This window comes from Triturus cristatus, chromosome 4_1 (genome assembly GCF_964204655.1).
Source record: "Triturus cristatus chromosome 4_1, aTriCri1.1, whole genome shotgun sequence".
NCBI lineage: Eukaryota > Metazoa > Chordata > Amphibia > Caudata > Salamandridae > Triturus > Triturus cristatus.
The window spans coordinates 711,288,569-711,307,360 of NC_140585.1; the positions used below are offsets into that span (position 1 = coordinate 711,288,569).

At 43.6% G+C, this 18,792-nt stretch overlaps 1 protein-coding gene across 3 annotated transcripts in view; it reads left to right on the plus strand.

Moving 5' to 3' along the window:
• Positions 1–18,792, plus strand: part of DOCK4 (dedicator of cytokinesis 4) — a 1,768,257-nt gene that overhangs the window by 637,304 nt on the left and 1,112,161 nt on the right. For all 3 annotated transcript variants that reach the window (XM_085653188.1, XM_085653189.1, XM_085653190.1), the window contains exons 11-13: positions 1,957–2,089; positions 4,081–4,169; positions 9,430–9,555. In XM_085653188.1, coding sequence (XP_085509314.1) covers positions 1,957–2,089; positions 4,081–4,169; positions 9,430–9,555 — 348 coding nt within the window. The remainder of the gene's footprint in view (positions 1–1,956; positions 2,090–4,080; positions 4,170–9,429; positions 9,556–18,792) is intronic.

The window sequence follows — 18,792 nt, forward strand, 5'->3', positions numbered from 1 at the left end:
TGGCATTTAAGATCTAAAGAGAGCAGGACAGCCTAATTAATTTGGGCTTGCTCTGGTAAGTTCAGCAAGGACATGAGCCATGACAGCTCAAATACAGTGTCCCATGAGGAAAAAGAGTCCACGAAATGACGCACACAGCCCATGCATCAGTCTGAAAGAAAAGAACGTGGAGTCCACAAAAGTTCCCAATCAAAGGCAGTGTCTGGGCTCAGGATTGGTTAGAATCGGAAAAACCTCCCTTTCTCTCCTTGAAAATCAATGTATATTATAATCCTCTAGTTCTGATGGTGATACTTCCTTAGTCACCACATTGTGTCAGACCACTCAGTCCATTGATCAGTTCGTGTAGGATGGTTGTTTTGAGACATAAAGAAGACACATATTATAGAAAGAGGTGGTGCTGGTCACGTAAGTAGTCAGATCATCCGGTTTACGTAAACTTTCAAACAGTGATCTTTTAGTAGTAGGCACATAAGGGAGTTAAAATGAACCCATAGCAAATGTTCCCAAAGTATCAACTTTGTTGCAATGAGTCCTTGTAAGTGAAAACTCTTACAGTAAGACACAGTTTCGCTTTCCATTGTAAGTTTATGAAACTTTCTCACAAGTGTAAGGCAAGACAGAATAAGAAAATGCAGGCCTATATTAAATTTGATTTAAAATTATGGAGAATATATAATAATGAAAACATACATTTTGTAGTGGACAATAAGATTATTATCTTTTCAACTTAAAAGCACTCAGAAAATATCATTAATTGTGTTACAAAATTCGTATGTATTTATGACATATAACTATTTTTAGAGTAAAATTATTTCTAAACTTAAAATATTAATATTGTTTCAAGTAGTTTACATTAGTACATATATGAAGATCATATTCGAAAGGTTTTGATCTGTTTGCAATCAATATGGCTATACAGCACCACTTAATCTTTTCTCATTTGGTGCACAATTTAATCATATGCAATGATAAAATTCTGATTGAAACCCTTCAGTATCATGTAAAAATAACTAGAGTACATTGGGTTTCATAAGTTCTTTACACCCATTACTATTTCGATGAGGATCAGTAGGGATTTCCTAACACGCGAGTACATCATTTTAACACTAATACATATTGAAATAACATACTATGAATGTTCAATAAAATTAGAACCTATATCATTCAATTAATACAATTTCGCCTATTCTACCTTCATCTATATGCTTTTACGATGCAGTAACTAAGTTCTCTCATATTTTATTTCCCATGCTTATGTAACATGTAATTGGAGCGTGTTTATTCATAGTTTACTCAAAATGTCTCACAATTGGTTTATGTGTCAAATAAAAGATCTAGCAGCTTATTAGCTGCATCACAATTCCTTGGTGACAAGTGAAGATGTTTTGTAGAAACCAATTGCGTTGGTTTGAAGCGAAAAGCTATTATGGTAAAAAGTTAAAAAATCTGGTCCATGCAAATGGTAAGTAAGCATTACATGTGACGAGATGTTCATGGGGAATCCAGACATGTGCAGATGCTCAAACAAATGCACATAATGACCCAAACTGAACATTCTATCTAGTGTCCAGATCAATTTACCTCTCTGAATTTGTTGGAGTGCAGGTATTCACTTTAGAGTTTAATAAATTAAAAGACACCCATGTGTATACACAAATCTTCTGTTTATAATTAAGAGGTGCAGATAAAGACTTTAAAGAAATAAAATAAACCAAATACAATAATGTCTGAAGAGTATCAATGTAATTGCTTGAATGTAGCTTGAGAAGAGTAGATGAAACCAGCATTCAACTTGACAAAAGATTTTTGCACAGATCTTATTAGCATTTTTTTCTCTGAATGTATTTTGGTTTTATTAATTATCTTGCACAGCCTGCTTATATCTCTGTTAAGTGTCTGTATGTTCATGAGGCATTGAAGTACAGTATATAACGGGGGTCATTTATTTCACAGGCCGCATGGGAGCCGGAGAAAAGAAGAATGCATCCAATGTTCAATACCGACGCCCGTTTGGCTGTGCAGTACTCAGTATTGCCGATTTGCTGTCAGGAGAGCCAAAGGATGACATGAGCCTTAAAGTCTACATGTAAGAACCTATTTTTCCTTATTCCATAGGTTTCGTTCTGCCACTGACCTATGTCCAAAAGTCTTGATGAGGCATATAAGTATAGTGTGCGTGCATTCAATATAAAATGTGGTACAGATCATATGGAGTGTGTGTGATTTTGCGTTCATCTGTTTGACCATCTGTTAATTTAGGGCTGTCTATCACAACTGATTGATATTGTGAGAACATTCTTTCATAAATGAAAAGTTTCTCAAAGGTTTAGTAGTTGGCTGGGATTAAATAAGAAACAAACTTACTTTCTTTTCATTGTGGAACTTTTTAAAGTGGTTATGTTCCAAGAATACAATCCCAGATTGAATATCTAGACCTGCACATTCCAATTTGAGCACCTAAACCATTTAATAAGAACTGCTTGATTGCACAAAAGAATCAGTATGAAATGGCCATTTCGGGACAATCTGGCACTATTCTATGTGCCAATCTTGAAACTCAAAGTGCTCTCACCATAATACCAGAACAATGAATGGCTGTCCCTGTTTTGAGGGAAACCCCAAGAAAATGCACACAATTTGAAAGGAGGTGGCATATCTGAGAGCAGGGGGGTCAGTTGAGTGGATCCAGTTAACCCTTACTCCTCATTAGAGGATGGAAAGGGTATACCTAGGACTGATTGACCTGGTCAATAGTAGCACAAAAGAACTCTGCATGATATTCATGACACTAACCAAGCTAGCATTTCTTGCAGGAAAGAAAGCTGTTCTCTTATAACTGTTGTGACAGAGTAACCCGTCTGCCAAGATCTAGATCAGACCCTATGTCTAGAAGCAATAAATACTAAATGCAAATCAGATAAGGGCTTATGGCAACCTGATGGCTGCCATAAATCTTTAGTTCTTTGATGGCAGGCCCGATTGACTAGCAGCTGCCAACCAATACATTTCTCGTCCTTGGTGCTACTAGAAAAACAGACACCACAGGTTGAGCGCATACCCTCCACCTGTTCTAATGCTGCTTCACTGTCTTCCCTCCTGAGGACGCCCTAATAATTCCATCAACTTCCAAGATGTCAACAACATGTCACTCTACCTCAGCAGCATACTGAATCTCTTTTCTCCTAGTTGTTCAGAAAACTGCATCAGGACGTTCAGAGACGCAGCCATGTCATCTCTGAAAGTATAAGCATGTCTTTCTGTACAGACAATTCATCTTCCAGCCCCATATGACTCGTACGTTCTTGGGACGGCCCTAACTACACCATCAGAATCATACAACATTACATCACCACCCAGCTCCTGTGTTAAAGAGGCAATGCCCTTTTCTAGGTCCATTGTGCTGTAGTGCAAAGCAATGCTGAAACTTTGAGATCCAGGGACCATGGCTTTAGGACAATGTTCTTGTGGCTTGCACAGAAGCCAAGCACCTAACCTTCGGGAAAAGCCATCTGTTTTTCAGTCTTCCAGGCATTTGTATCTAGCAGGAAGCACCATAAGCAGATTCAGTTTGAACTGCTGTGCTACATAGCTATTCATTCTTTCATTTCTAAGCATCTTGAATGGAAATGGGCCTCATTAATGAGCAATGAAAAGGTATTCACCTTGAGAAATTCAGGCAGTCCTAGCTCTTTCTATCTTCCATCACCAGTTTCCAGCCTCCTCACCCTACTCTGCTAAGCTCCTAGTGACACTGGCCTACAGAGGTCCATTTTCAGAACTGCTGACTGAGCCATGCAGTGGACGGGAGGGATCTAGTCTGAGCTTCACAGGAGTGTGTCACAATCTTTATTACACTTTTAAGGTACACTTTACAGTCCTGCCTCTATGAGGTTTAACTTTCTTTAGAGCATGTGACGTGACTAAAAACATCTTGGTTACTAAAGGTGAGTAACCTCTCATGTTACGTTAATCGTCTCTCAAATTAAGTGTTCAATTATTTGGGGTCATAGCAGTGCAAAAAGGGACCTTTAGCAGTAGTGAACCAATTCCATAACAGACATCTTGCCTTTTTTTCAGGTGCAACACAGAAAGTGAATGGTGTCAAATTCATGAAAATATTATAAAGAAGCAAAATGCTCGCTACAGCCTCGCGGGGTCCAATAGCGGTGAGTGTATTCTGGAAAAAAAGGTATTAATCATAAATGTTTTTTCCAGTTTATTAGCATTTATCTATAAAATATCATTCCCTGATATTGCACAAACTTAGTTTGGAAAATAGTTCTTGATAACGTATTGCTTTTTAAATTTACAATGGATGATATTTATTTGTAATGCAAGATTCCTTTATATATCATTAACATCCAGCAGAGAAACAGGTTCTTGTTGCACACCAATTGATATTGAGAGGTCCCAATTCTGTAATCTATGCTACCTTCAATATTTTGGCACATAGTATTCTTCTAATTTGTTCCGATGACCTACATATATTTTCCATCTGGTATTTGGTGAATGTGATTTGTAAAATACTTTTATATAGCACTTGCCTTTCTTTTATTTACTGGCTCTTCTGTTAAAAAACCTCACAAATGAGTCCCCAGAAATTGCAGTTCAGAACATTACTTATCCCATGCATTGGTCAGCTCCAACCCCTGTTTGATGGCAGTGCTGAGGAGTCTGAGATCCGGCTTACTCCAGGACGAGCTCAGCTCTTTCATGGCTGTTGCAGACTAGAAGTCCGAGGTGTTGAAGTAGAACAGGATTGATGGCCGTCAGCTCTGCTTCGAAATCAAAGGACTTGCACACCTCTGACCCACACTTACGTGAATAGGCCAAGAGCACCAACACTCCTCCGCCTTGTCATGCAGTCTTCTTGTGTTGCCGTGCTTCTTTAAAGCTCCTTCAGTGCACGTGTTGGAGATGGTACAGTATTCACGGGGATAGAACTGTCCTGTCAAGCATCATTTTTTGCATGGTCTTAAGGTCTGTTTCTTTCTTCCTAATTAAGGGTCAGTTTCTGTACAGCTTAAGGGAGGGTGGTATTGGCATGACTGTGGGGTTACTTTATGAGAGCAGTGGTTGAAATCAACTTTCTCTTTCAGTCCAGTCCAGACCGACTCTAAAGTTGCGCTAGTCCCAGAATGTAAAGAAATTATTTGTACTGCATGGATCTGTAAAACTTAAGTATTCTTCTCTCCACTTTGGGTTGAGAACTTTTCAGAGTTGCTCTCCGTATACTCCTAGCGATCTATGCCCATGCATGCTTTAGCCATTTCAACTTTTCTGCAAATTTTTTATGTGAGAGTGCTGAAAATGTTGACTGAATTATACTGGCGTGCCATATTTGGAGTAAGCCTACATTTCTAGTGGAATGTGTTGTGCGCAATATACACAGAATTTTAAATGTAATCTGGGCATCATTTGAGGCTTGTTACAACTAGTCTGGTGTTTTCCATTTCGGAGTTTGATGGTCAGTCTGATGGCATGGCTTGATTCTGCTAAAGTTATGTTGGGAGAACAAAGTAAATTATGTTTTAAGTTCACCTCTAATAAGTTGGGCTGGGAATTGTATAGGTAGATTCCGAGATAGCGAACTGTTTCCCCTGCCCAGGTCAGCTGAGTACCGCCTAGTTGAAGTGGCTTCAACGGCTTGTCATGTTGAAGGAGAAAGATGTACGACTTTGCCGGGTTCATTTGTAGGCCCTCCACCCCTCAGAATCTTGGAGGTTTGTGTATATTGCCTCAGAGTCGATGTTGGAATTGCAAAGTTACAACAGGAGGTCTGCGGCATATGACACTGCTTGGGTTGTCCTGTCTAGTGGGATCCCCAGTTGCTGTCCCTCCTTCTGAAGGTGGATGGCCAGGGGTTCTATGGCGATGGCGTATAGGAGAGAGAGGGCAGCCCTGGTGAGCTCCCTGTACTGCTAGGAAAGGGGTGAAATTAAGCGGTCGATTCATAACCTGGAGGACGGGCTGGTGTATAGTAACTTTGTATACGCTAGGAGACATATACCAATACCAAGTCTGGACAGTATTTTGAAAAGGTAATACCAAGACAGATTATCAAATGCCTTCTCCAGGTCAAGTACAAAGCTCACAACATGCGGGAATTGCAACGACGCCTGGTACATCACATGGAAGAGCCGCCTAAGATTATGCGATGTGCTATGGCCGGGAACAAATCAGTTTTGGTCTGGATCTATGACATTGGGCAGTGTCTGGAGGTAGCAATCTGCTAGTATTTTACCCAATATTTCTTAAACTGCGCCTAGAATGGCAATGGGCTGGTAGAAGGACAGGTGGGCTTGAGGAGGGAGAGAAGGGACTGTAGGAATGACGCAAGTGTCCTGGCATCAAGTGCTTCATAATATATGCGGGCCAATTTAGAAGTTAAATGGACAGATTATCTGTCATAGTGCTCCGGTAGTAGTCCATCCATGCCTGGTGTTTCATTCCTAGCTAATTTGTGGATTACTTTTTTCACCTCCACCACTGTGAAGGGGTCATCAAGCTCTTTTCGTGCAATTGCTGAGATGCTGGGGATGGGGAGATCTTCCAGGAATTATGCCGCTGCATCAAAAAGTGGAGTAAGGGGTGCCCGGTAGAGGCTAGAGTAGTATTTATAGAATTCTTGTAAATTAGCTTGTTGTAAACGTAAGGGGGGCCTTGGCTAGGGTCTAACTCCATTTAAAGAGGTGCACTGGGTTCCCTGACATATCAGTCACCATGGCAGGAGATGCTAGGATTATCCCCGTAGAGTGTACGCGAGCCGTGTAGGCCGTGAGATTGTAACAGCACAGACGCTTTAGGAGAGAAGGATGTCGGTATTTAGCTTCCGTCAGGGCTGTATGTGTGTCAGCATTCTGTGGGGCCTGCTGTTCAAGATTTGACAGGGTCTACTCTGTCTCTACACGTTCCCTGTCAAGTTCCTAGCACAACCCTACAGTCTATTGAATGCAGATACCTCTGGTGACCACCTTAAAGGAGTCCCACTCAGTGGCGCATGTGGTGGCTTTTGCATGGTTTTCAGCAAAGTAGCAGTCTATATGTGTAAATTGGCAGACATCCGTTGGTAGACGTCATGTGGGGACTGGTGAAATCGGTGCGCTCCAGTCCATGCCAATGGTGCCCTCTACATGGTCGGATACGATACGCCCTAGGTAGTCTGAATGTTTGATTTGTATTAGGATGGAAGAAGAGCAGAGGAATCAATCAAGGCGAACGTATAAGCCGAATAGTGTGAGTATTGCTTGAGATTAGGATTGTGTGCTTTCCAGGCATCCAATAAAGTCTAGTGCCGTACCCAGTGGGCAAATTGTGTGGAATAGATGTGCACTGGCGTGGTAGAGATGGGTGTGACCTATCGAGCTGGACATCTAGTAAATTATTGTAATCCCCACCTAGTATCCACAGGATGTCAGTCTATTGGGCTAGAACCCCTGATAGGGTCGCCCAAAAACTGGCTTGGTACGATTTGGACACATAAGCGAATCCCAAGAGTACCTGGGTGCCATCTAACCAGTCCTCAGTAAATACAAACCTTCCCTCGCTATCTATCACAGTGGTAAGCAGCTGGAAAGGTGTGCCCAGGTGTAACGAGATCAGTTAGGCAGATTATGTGGTGCCATAAATGGTATCTCTCCAGCACTTACATAGCGGCTATTCTCCGCCGACGAGGTGAGTTTCCTGGAGGAAGCATATGTGTGTGCCGCTTCGCCTACTGTAGGAATAAATTGAGTAATGGCAGTGCGCTGTGTGCATGCCTCTAACATTGAGGAATCACGTCTGTAGGCAGTGTGGCATGTGTCAGTGATGTGTTGGTTTGGGTCCCAGAGTTGCCTCCCTTACCGGGCCACCCACCCTCCACCACCCCTCCATCCACTGTATGCGAGTGAGTTGATATCTTAAAAAGCTTGTGCTCTGGGTGTGGTTACAGAGAACATTAATAACTGAAACTGTGTTCAGGGCATGCAGCAACTGGCTAACCACCCACAACAGTGCCAGGCAAACACCCCATGGGTCAGGGAGGGGGAGTTTGCCAAATGGTGACCTAAGTGCGAAGAGCCGGAAGATAGTGGTGCCCGTGAAAGGCAGCAGGTAATAATTTTTCATAACTGCCCTGGCCCTGGGCTGTCTGCTGCTGAGTTATGTATGCAGGCATTTTTAGTCAACTGTTGTGGATGGTCATGCACAGGAGTGGAAGAGTGCCTACATGGACCCCTGTCTCCTTTTGGGGACGGATCCCCCTCCAGTGACGTTGCTAGATCTATTGCCAACCAGAGCGGCACCTAAATTTCCCGCCCGGTGCAGGTAAGAGCTGGGGGTTGACTTGTTCGCGGGGCAGGGTTGTTGTCGCCAAACCCGACTTGCTCACCTCCTCTGCCCCCAAAAACAGTGCCGCCTGGGGCGGACCGCCCTTTCCCACTAGCTACGCCACTGCCACCCTGCCCCCTCAACATTGCTGAAGCGGCAGTGGAAAGTTATGGGTAGCAGCGGATTATCACATATTATCATATGTGCTGAGGAGGAAGGTGGCTTGGTAAAATAAATTATTTGCCTAGGATCACACAGTTTGGTTAATGAGGGAAGCCGGGATTGATTCCTGGTGTTCTAGTTTCACACTGTGCAATTCAAACTTATAAAAATTTAGTGCATCATCTTTATGACCAACAAAAATCTGCCTTTTTGGCAGTTTTTCGTAGTGGAAATCTGACCCAAAGATATTAGAGCGATTTACGACAGACCCAGAGCTAACATTGCTATTTTTCTGGTGGAGGGAGATTAAGTGATTTGCCGAGATTCGCAGGATGCTGAGAGGAGGCTGGGATTCGAACCTGGTTCCCCAGTTCCAAGGTCAGCTGCTCTAGCTTCTAAGCCACATCTCCTTCAATGAAAGCTCCGTGCGTTCTGGGAGTGAGGGTCCTAGAGGCCAGAGCCAGGCGTTTGGCTTGAGCTTTAATGGGGTCATCCACTTCTAGTTGGTATGCAGATGGGATTAGTGCCAGGAAACGCTTTTTGTGACTGAGTTACCTGTGTTTCAGTATGCATACCTGTCATTTCACTATATTTTGCTGCTATCACCCTATTCTTACTTCCACTCACCTGTCTGCCAAAAACAATGCCTTCCACTTTACATACCTATATCACCCTCCAAAGAGTGTTCATTCGCCTTATTGATATCACCCTCCCAAATGGTTGACTTCACCTGCATTTTAAATACAAGATCAACTGCAGTTTGCACTGTGCCCCTGAAGGGAGCAAGAGGTAACGCTGGGGAAATGTAGCACTTACTTCCGGGCCTGAATAATTCACTGTTTTATTTACTGGTTTCCTTGCTTCCCACAGCGGCTGCGCTGGGTGTTGCTAAGCAGCGTTCACAAGTCGCAGTTTCCTGCTAAACTGATGCCACATGTATGTTTTTCCTCCTAGGTCTGGCGGTTTCCTTCCAGTTGCTGGCCGGGGACATCGAACAGATTAGACGGGAGTACATGACTGTGTTTGCCCGCGGGGTGTCTCTAACAAGAAAGCTCGGTTTTTCCGATATTATCATGCCGGGTAGGTCCAAAATGAGAAAAATGAACAGTCTAATCATTTCGGATTGTATTGGAAAGAAATGCAATATCACAGGAATGTTCACCCTTCGAGCCATTCGAGCTTTTATGTTTCTTTTCATCTGTGGGCAAAGCTAGGGCTCTATTTTCAATTCCCCTCCAAAAATAGTTGTGCGCTATATTAATGTACTCGAGACTAGTAAAATAAACAGTGAGAAATAAACCTCATGAATGCATAATGCCACCTCGGCCAATGAAAATGGTGCAGATGTGCAGCACACGTTGTTTGCAAATTGCAGTCAACATTCACGTCAGCGAAATAAAAGTAGACCTGGTGCATCTGTTATTGGGTTTTGAAGAAACGAGGGTGTGAAAACACCTTAGTTAAAAAAACAAAAACTCACACTTACATATGCTGCTCCATTGAAATTACTGCTCTAACATGGATGGGTATTTTCAGGTTGACTTCTGAATATTTTAAAATATCCCTCTAAAATAAACCGCCTTCATGTTTTTATCGGCAGTAATAGCAGATTTACCTCATCATCAGCTTTCCCTGTTGTCGGGATTCGGAAAAGCAGACGTCTGGGCTGAGCATTGCTACTCTCAGCCTTTCAGTATGCGGTTGCAAGCTCTGTGTATCAAAATGGCACAAATTCACAATAGTGTGGTTGTTACACAGAGGACAGTAGGCCTTTTATTAACTAAAAATGAACATTTTAGTAAGCAGGAAGTTTTGCACAACCCGTGAAGGTGAACAAACATTAGAAAGGTGAACACCGCGGCCTCTAAATCCCAGTAGGGCAGTAAGGGTAACTACCGAACCTCTTAATCCCAGTGGGACAGTAAGGGTAGCTACCGGGCCTCTTAATTGCAGCGGGGCAGTAAGGGTAGCTACAGGGCCTCTTAATTCCAGCGGGCAGTAAGGGTAGCTACAGGGCCTCTTAATTCCAGCGGGCAGTAAGGGTAGCTACTGGGCCTCTTAATCCCAGTGGGGCAGTACCTCTAGTTACCAGGCCTCCTAATCCCAGTGGGGCTGCGCCTGCAAGGGTTGCTACCGGGCCTCTTAATTCCAGCGGGGCAGTAAGGGTAGCTACCGGGCCTCTTAATCCCAGTAGGGCAGTACCTCTAGTTACCAGGCCTCCTAATCCCAGTGGGGCTGCAAGGGTAGCTACCGGGCCTCTTAATTCCAGTGGGGCAGTAAGGGTAGCTACCGGGCCTCTTAATCCCAGAAGGGCAGTAACAGTAGCTACCGGACCTCTTGATCCCAGTGGGGCAGTAAGGGTAACTACCGTGCCTCTTAATCCCAGTGGGGTAGTAAGGGTAGCTACTGGGCCTCTTAATCCCAGTGGGGCAGTAAGGGTAGCTACTGGGCCTCTTAATCCCAATGGGGCAGTAATAGTAGCTACCGGACCTCTTAATCTCAGTGGGGCAGTAAGGGTAGCTACTGGGCCTCTTAATCCCAGTGGGGCAGTAAGGGTAGATAATCCCAGTGGGGCAGTGAGGGTAGCTCCCGGGCCTCTTAATCTCAGTAGGGCAGTAACGGTAGCTACCAGGCCTCTTAGACACTTCTTTTTAATTTCACCTGTGGTTTTGGCTGCTGAAGCATCTGAATACTGCGGACGAAAGTCCGACACAAAATGAGCCATAACCAAGGGAATATGACACAAAATGTCCAATTCCGTCATTTTGTATTGGACCTTAAGAGTCCAACTCCTGATAGGCCGGGTTTTCCCCAACACTGGGAGCTATCGTTATCAGTAACTCCGGAGTTGGGATAATCCGACCCATTATCCGGCCTCTTGTAATGAGGGCCTTGTTTTCATGCCTCGTCGTCAGGCTGACATTTTGGTAATTTTACATTTATTAGACTGTCCGCATAAAATCTCCTGATGGCATGCTTAAAATGTAACAATTAATGCATCATTATCCCATAAAGTAATGCCCAAAATGATGAATTTTGTGAACACACCGCGGGATACCAATTTTAAATAATTTTGCCCGAATTCATGCACAACCTTTACAGTTGTTTCTATAAACTGATCAAAAAACACCAGATAAAAGGCAATTTATGTTTCTACCCTCTGCACCCTACACAACAGCCAGTGTTCTTTTGATACTTGTTTGGAGATGCAGCTGACAGGAGATTGCTCTGAATCATAGGTTTTTTTGAGCGTCTATGTGGACGTTTATAGATGGGGGTCGCAGATGCCACTCGGGTCAGAAGTGACTTTGCTGCAGCAGTGACTGATTTCTTCTCTGGTTCATTCCCTGTGATTGCGACTCATTCTGTTATATTGATATCATATACATTTATTTAATGTACAGTCTTGATGAAAAGCACGGCAACGTTACGTAAAAATTGACTTTTCAAAACAAAACCTAATCAATTGAAAATTCTCGATTTGCAAAAGAAACAGAAGCCTTTGTACTCCTGATCACATTGGAGACATTTGAGGTGTTCCCGCGCTTTTACAAACAGGCCCACAAACGTTTCCATCCTGAGGTGCTCAGGAAGATGTATCCATGCAGACGGGGTGACCCCGGAAATGACTGGTGTGAGTTTCTAGCTTTCTGGCAGCCGAAACGGTCGGACTCGGTGTAGACGGCTTCCATGTAGCTTGGATGCTGTGTTACTTCTGGTAGGTAGATGTTAGTTGGATAGATTTTTAGTAAGGGCAAGCAATATTATTCACGCTAAGGCAAAGAATCTTCTTTAGGACAAGGAGGAAATAATGAAAATATTTTATTTCATTAGAGAAAGGTGAGCGACCAGCACGAGACTCTGCTTTCGAGGGCACATGTAGTAACTTTAGGACTGAATGTAGTCGAGTCAACCACTAACCGGTCTTCCTTTTGGATTGTCTTGAATCAGTTCACTCTAAGGTCATTTTGGCGAAGCTGATGGGTCATTTGCAAAACGAGTGTTACTAAATAAATTAAAATACCAGTAGTAAAATGCCCCTGCCTTCTGTGTTTCATTTAGAAAGAAACACAATCTCATGTAAGAGGGAGAGCACATAGTCCTGAAAATGCAAACTTTTCATTGTCTGTGTTTGTCTACTTTTTTCATTAACAACAGGTGTGAACACTTGACATCTAAGGGAGGCGTAAAAGCTAAGGTACATCTGAGGCCAATGGTTCATGCAGATCCTTCCATGCACTCTTGGTCCTCACACTAGGAGCTCTCTTAATGCACCATCCAGCAATTCTATTTTTTTATGTGGACCAGAATCAACATCAGCATAGCGATGGTCTTGTTTTGTCAAGCAGGAGGGGAAGCAAGGACTTAAGTTTAGTGTTTTAACTGCACCGATATTCTACACAAGTTATTAAGATTGCCATATACATTTTGATATTCTCTGCAGGTGATTTATACCATAAAGATCTGACGTGAAATGGCACAGACCTGTGTCTGACCCACACAACACTTACATCCATTTTCTCAAATACCTACATCTTAATTCATCCTGTGTCATAGGTTCTGAGATCGATGACTAATGCCTCTTATTTAGAATTGAGTAGACTATTCATCCAGCCAATCATCTAATCTGCCAACAACTCCTAGTGTGGCCATAGGGAATTGGAATTGTATGCAGTGCCTGGATCTCCAGCTGTCTCTGGTGACTAAAAGTGGGGTATGTCGTCAATTGTGGGCCTTGCTCCACAATGAGTGGTGTGTTCTTCCTTCCAGACCTATACAATGTGAAAGAACTTTGTGATTGGACAACAAATTTGTGCTAAGAGTTATTCTTTGATTTTGGGTATCATAGTCAGTAGAAATATTTCTAAAATTAAAGCTGTCCCTAGCCCTGGTAGTTGCTAGTTTGTCTACCTCTCCCCTTACCAGGGTAACCCTGGAAGTGTATCCATCTTCTATGGAGACATTAATATGAATGTGACTAAAGCAGTTCTGTAAGTGTGGCTTCTTACACTATATGCTATTCAAGTTTATGGACCCTTTCTGATAATTACATCAAAAGCCTCGTCCTAATTCCTCTGCTGTCAGAAAGAAGCATCGGAAGTATTACAAACTGAATCCAAAGATATGCCCCACAAGCCATGCACAATCTTCTTCTCCTTCTTGGTGCCAAGTTCCCAGTGCTGAACCAGTGGAGATATTCACATTTGCATCTCCAGCATTAAGTGATAGCATCAAACTGCGGGTACTGCCCTGAATACACTCACAATACATCTGAAGTGAAATATTTTGGTCACCTTGGAGATACAGGAAGATGGCAAATATGAATATGTTATAATTACTTCTAGGTGTGTTCTGCCAGTTGCAGGTCATCTCAGATAAGGAAGAGTTTTGTCTTAAGCCCCACTACATAGGTACAGCCATCACACAGGAGGCTTGGACCCGCCAAGTCCTGCTTCTGGAAGAGAATGAGTCCATCCCAAAGAGATTATATTTAGTCAGTGCTGAGAGGGAAGCTTTTCAGCTTGGGAGAAATATTGCCATAGGTGGTCTTGTTGGGGAGTACATAATGTGTCAGCCATCCAGCAACATAAAATCCCCAGGTGTAACCAATTTTTCATGTCATTCTAAATATGAAGCCATGAAGGTGAATGACCTGCGTATCCTACAGAATCACCAACAGGGGAACTTTTCTCTCCTCCTGTCGTTGATGAAGCCAGTATTTGATGAAAAACGGTCCTGTTTTGAAGGAAAAATTCTCCCATCCTCTTTGATCTCATGGTCATGATCGTACTTAATGCATGGACATTTTTATCAATATGCTGCTGTACCAGAAATGCCAGATTTTGGCGTTCTCAATTAATTCAGGTATTCCACATCTGATTAATGCCCTATGGAAATTACCAAACCCTCAAGTGGTAATAGGTGCAGATTAAAATTACTTAGCGATTTACAGTGTTAACAATCTAATAAGTCAAAATAAGAATTGTGTTTTGGTTTAAAATGGAAAAAACAGTTTTGAATTTTCATTACTCATCTATTTGCAGGTTATCTCTTCTTTGCTTCCCTTAACCTTAGTAACATTCCCAGTATCTTCTCTCCTTTTAACTACCGGTCTTGCACACTATCCCCTTAGTTCAGCCTTTTGATTTATGGCCACCGCTTCTTTCAAGTATGAAGCTCCAGCCTTGAATGCTGAAATCATTTGTTTTCATTACCAGTTTATCCCTAATCAGATCATCATGTATTATATACCAATCTACAAGTTAGTGCTACGTTTTTAGGCTCAGAGACAGTCATTGATACTTTGATATTTCTTTTGCTTCCTTTGATAAAATTTGAACCAGTGTATTGCAACTTAAACTGTAAGGGGGAAAATAAGCATCCATATCCTCCAAGGCGTGGTCAAAGATGTTCCCTTGTTTGAATGTGTCTCAATCTTTTCTCAGTCTCGTGTATTTTATCTCCCCCCAGTTCAAGATAATTTAGGAGAATCTTTTTCTTTTTCTCCGAGGCATTCCATCCTCTTCAAATCTCGAAATATAATCTATAAAAGATTACCTTCAGTCTTCCTACTTCATGATGGAATCACTTCCAGTGGGGATGAAAGGTTGTGGAGGAGTAAGGTTCAGTGACCGGGAAGCACACTTGGTATATTTAACACAGCACTTTTCAAGTGACATAACAAGATAACAAGTGCTAAGGAATACACTTCAAATTGAATTGGGAAGTGCTCACATAATTCTTTCTAATCAGTTATTTCCTTCGTAATAAGAAATACTGCAAAGGCTGTAATGGTTGAATGTCGAGCACAGACATGCCAGCAATCATAGGGTGGCCTGCAGTTTTCTGTACAAAAGTCATTGGGTGTTGGGGCTTGGAAGGGGAAGGTTAGAGGGGGAATGTGGAGCTCGGCCGCAATAAAGATGGCTGAATTCTAAAGAGCTTCTTGATCCAATTCTTCTTCACCCAGGGTTCCCCCATGTCTTGTTATACCCATATCGAAGTGCAACCCATATTGAGGATGGCTCCCCTCTGTTCATCTGCCTTGGCAGCCATGCTTCTGAAGGATGGAGTATTTTTTCAGATTGGACTTTGACTTTAAAGACCTTACCCAGTGTAGCATGGTGATGATGATACAGATATTTTTCTGACTACCACAGCAGTGAAATCCCTAAATCTGCCCCTGATTTGCATTTACGGACACTGGTGTGAGAATGCATGGCATTTGCTATGATGGTCCAGAAGGACAGTTCTGGAGCTGCCCTTTTCCAGCGGAGAAACTGAGGCTAATCTCCAGACAAATATTTTGCAACCTGACCCTTCCACGTCAGCCTCTTTTGCCATTTAACAAGGCTTTAGTTTACCCAAATCATGGCAGCTTGGTCAAAATCTATTTTTGCCCCAGCAGTGTATTGTCCTGAGGAAGCGGCTCTGGGCCTTCAGTGTTGGATGGTAAAAATCGATGCGATGGGCGGCAGACCATTCTTCTTCCTCCATCTCCAAGGTATAGTTATGATGGATGCATCTTCTTTCATCTGGGTAGGTTGTTATGGAAGGAATGAACTTTGAAGAAGTGGTGCAATAGCAGACAATAGTAGAGAGCGTAACACAGCTATATGTGGTGAAAGAGCAGTGCATGCCTAAAATCTCATTCTGATCAGAGAGAGGTGAAGAGTTCACTGGAAAATAGAAGGAGTGACCTGCAAGGTAGTAGTTAAAGGAAAACCTGTATTCGGCAAGCTTAAAGGAATATATGGCCTTAGAACACAGGCAAGTATTCTGTGTTCTCTGCTAATTAAACATGACTAAACAATAGGAAAAGGAAATTGGATTAGCCAAGGACACACGTAACCTGATAAGAGGTCTTGGTAGCCGAATGATAAAGCGCACATGCAAATATACATGCATTTAAGACAAATACATGTGCATTCAAGAGTAGAGAATGGTTAGCTTGTTAGGACTGCAATAAAGGGATGTGTAGAGAGGTTAAAGTTGAGGGTCCAAGATGATTTGATGTTTTTCCACAACCAATGTGTAACTACTAAATAATTAATTGTTTGTTATATTGTTTGCATTTATAAAGCGCAAACGAATCACCCCCTCTCTGCACTTGTTTAATCTTTTGTAATAAGATTTGTCTGACTATGTATAAAAGTAGCTGCCTGTAAAGCAGCAAATTGAGACTGGCTGTTTACATGTGTGGAGACGGTCGCTCTTCCTGCCATGAGAGTAAAGAGCAGGTTTTACCTTGCCAAGAGTAGAATGTTTTTTTCCCGTTTTTTTAAGTTACCCGAAAACAAGGTCACCAAGATGCTGTGGAGATCAAATGCTTTTGGTCTCGGATGGAGGAAGGCCACCACATAAATCTTCAGGACATGCATGCCATCTTTCTGAATCTCAAGGGCTGTCTGCCCTCCATCAAGAAAAGAACATGTGTTTATGGGCCCACAACCACTTCACTGTGGGGTCACTCTTCCAGGAATCACTAAAGCTTTTGCTCTGGGTGACATTTCAGGAGATAGTCATTACGATAAGCCACCTGCCAGGATCCCTCTAATCAGAGCAAACTAACACAGCCGGTGTCTTCTTGCTGATCGAGAGTGGTATCTGCACCCAGAGGTGGCATAAGAGAGCTTCACCCAATGGAGTGTGCCATTGGTGGACCATTTTTCCTACTATCAAAAACGCTTAGTGCTCAGCGTTTTTCACTTTGGAGTTTCCCTCTCATAGGTGTCAAGGGGATGCCTTCCACCTTCGATGGGAATTTGGCCTGCTGTACACATTTTCATGTCTGCCTCTGGGCCTTCTGGTGCTGAAGAGTCAGGCTAGACAGAGCACAGCTCATTCTGACAGCCCCAGACTGGGCAAGAAGTTCTGATACTCTGGTCTCCTGACCTTGGAATTTTACCTTTACTTTGGTTTCTCCTTTGGGAAGATTGACTGTCCCAGCTGCAGGCAAGAGTTCTACATCCGAAATTCCACAATCTACACCTCCAAGCATGGAGTTTAAGCGGAACTAACACAGAGGTTTCAACTTTCCATTGAAAGTCGTGGATGTAATTCTGATTGCTTGGGGGCGGAGCTTACGAGCTGCAAGATGGACGCTTGAGCGCTTGGCTCCAGGCAGCCGCCTAATAATCTTGTCATTATCCTGGTCCTGCCGGACACATCAGCCCGGAAACACCACAGAGCGGTTATTTGAAACTACAGGCAACATGACGAATTGCTCTGGAGACCTCAGCGCCGCTGCTGCACCGAGCGGTGTGAGACGCGCTGTTGCAGCCCTCGACTGGAATGGTGACGCTGCTCTGAAGTGAGGAGAGACGGGGGGGGGAAGAATCATGCTCCTTGCGTATGGAGTGCTGTGCGACCCCAGGTGCCTGAATCGCTTGAATCCAGTGGGCGGCCCATGATGATCGATGGTGTCGGACCCTCCGGAGCACTGCCTGCGACCCGGCGAAATCCCAAGCCCTAGGAGGAGTGGATGTCACGCTGTTAAGACTCCGCCTTGTGGCCTTGCTGGAGACGTTCAGAGATGCAGCATATTGACGAATATTGATACACCAGCCGCTGTCTTTGAGAAGCACCCATCGTGGAGGCTACCTGATGTTCTACGCGACTGGATCTAGCGGACAGTTCGCCACCAGGGTCTCAGTGGCGCGGCCTGCGATTGGCCTGAGACACTCACAAGCTGGGATGCAGCTGTCAAGAATTCCTGTCATGCGAGGGGAGGAAAACGGTAACCAGCGAAAACGGACTACATCTCCCAGGATGCTTAGCGGTTGAGAGGTTATGTAAACAGGAGAGCTGTTACATAACTCAAGGAAAACACGCCCTTATGTAAACAGGAGAGCTGTTACATAACTCAAGGAAAACACGCCCTATAAAGGGAGGAACCGGGAGGTACAACGCTGTCGGATATTGTGTTTACACCGACGTACCTGCTTAGTGAAGAGCAGTGTTCCGGAGTGGTGCTCCAGTAAGGCAAGAACGGAGGTAGGTCGAGTCGTTACTCTCTGGGCCGTGTCTTGCCCCATCGTCACCTGTGAAGGACCCGGAAGCTCTACCGGATAACCATTGAGCTTCGCTTTTTGACTCGGGTGAGTCAAAGCGCAGTGGCGCTTTTGCTGGTTGGAGTCGTAACTCCCAGCCCAACCAGAGATACAGGGACTGCCAGCTGTAACGCACACCAGGAGGTATTTGCCGCGTTACAGACTCGGAAGTCCACAGGATCGATCGAGCGGCTGCTCTCGGTTCAGTCTTCTTTGCTTGTGATTGGGGTATCGGTGACGCATCACCAGGAGGTGACTCCGCGTC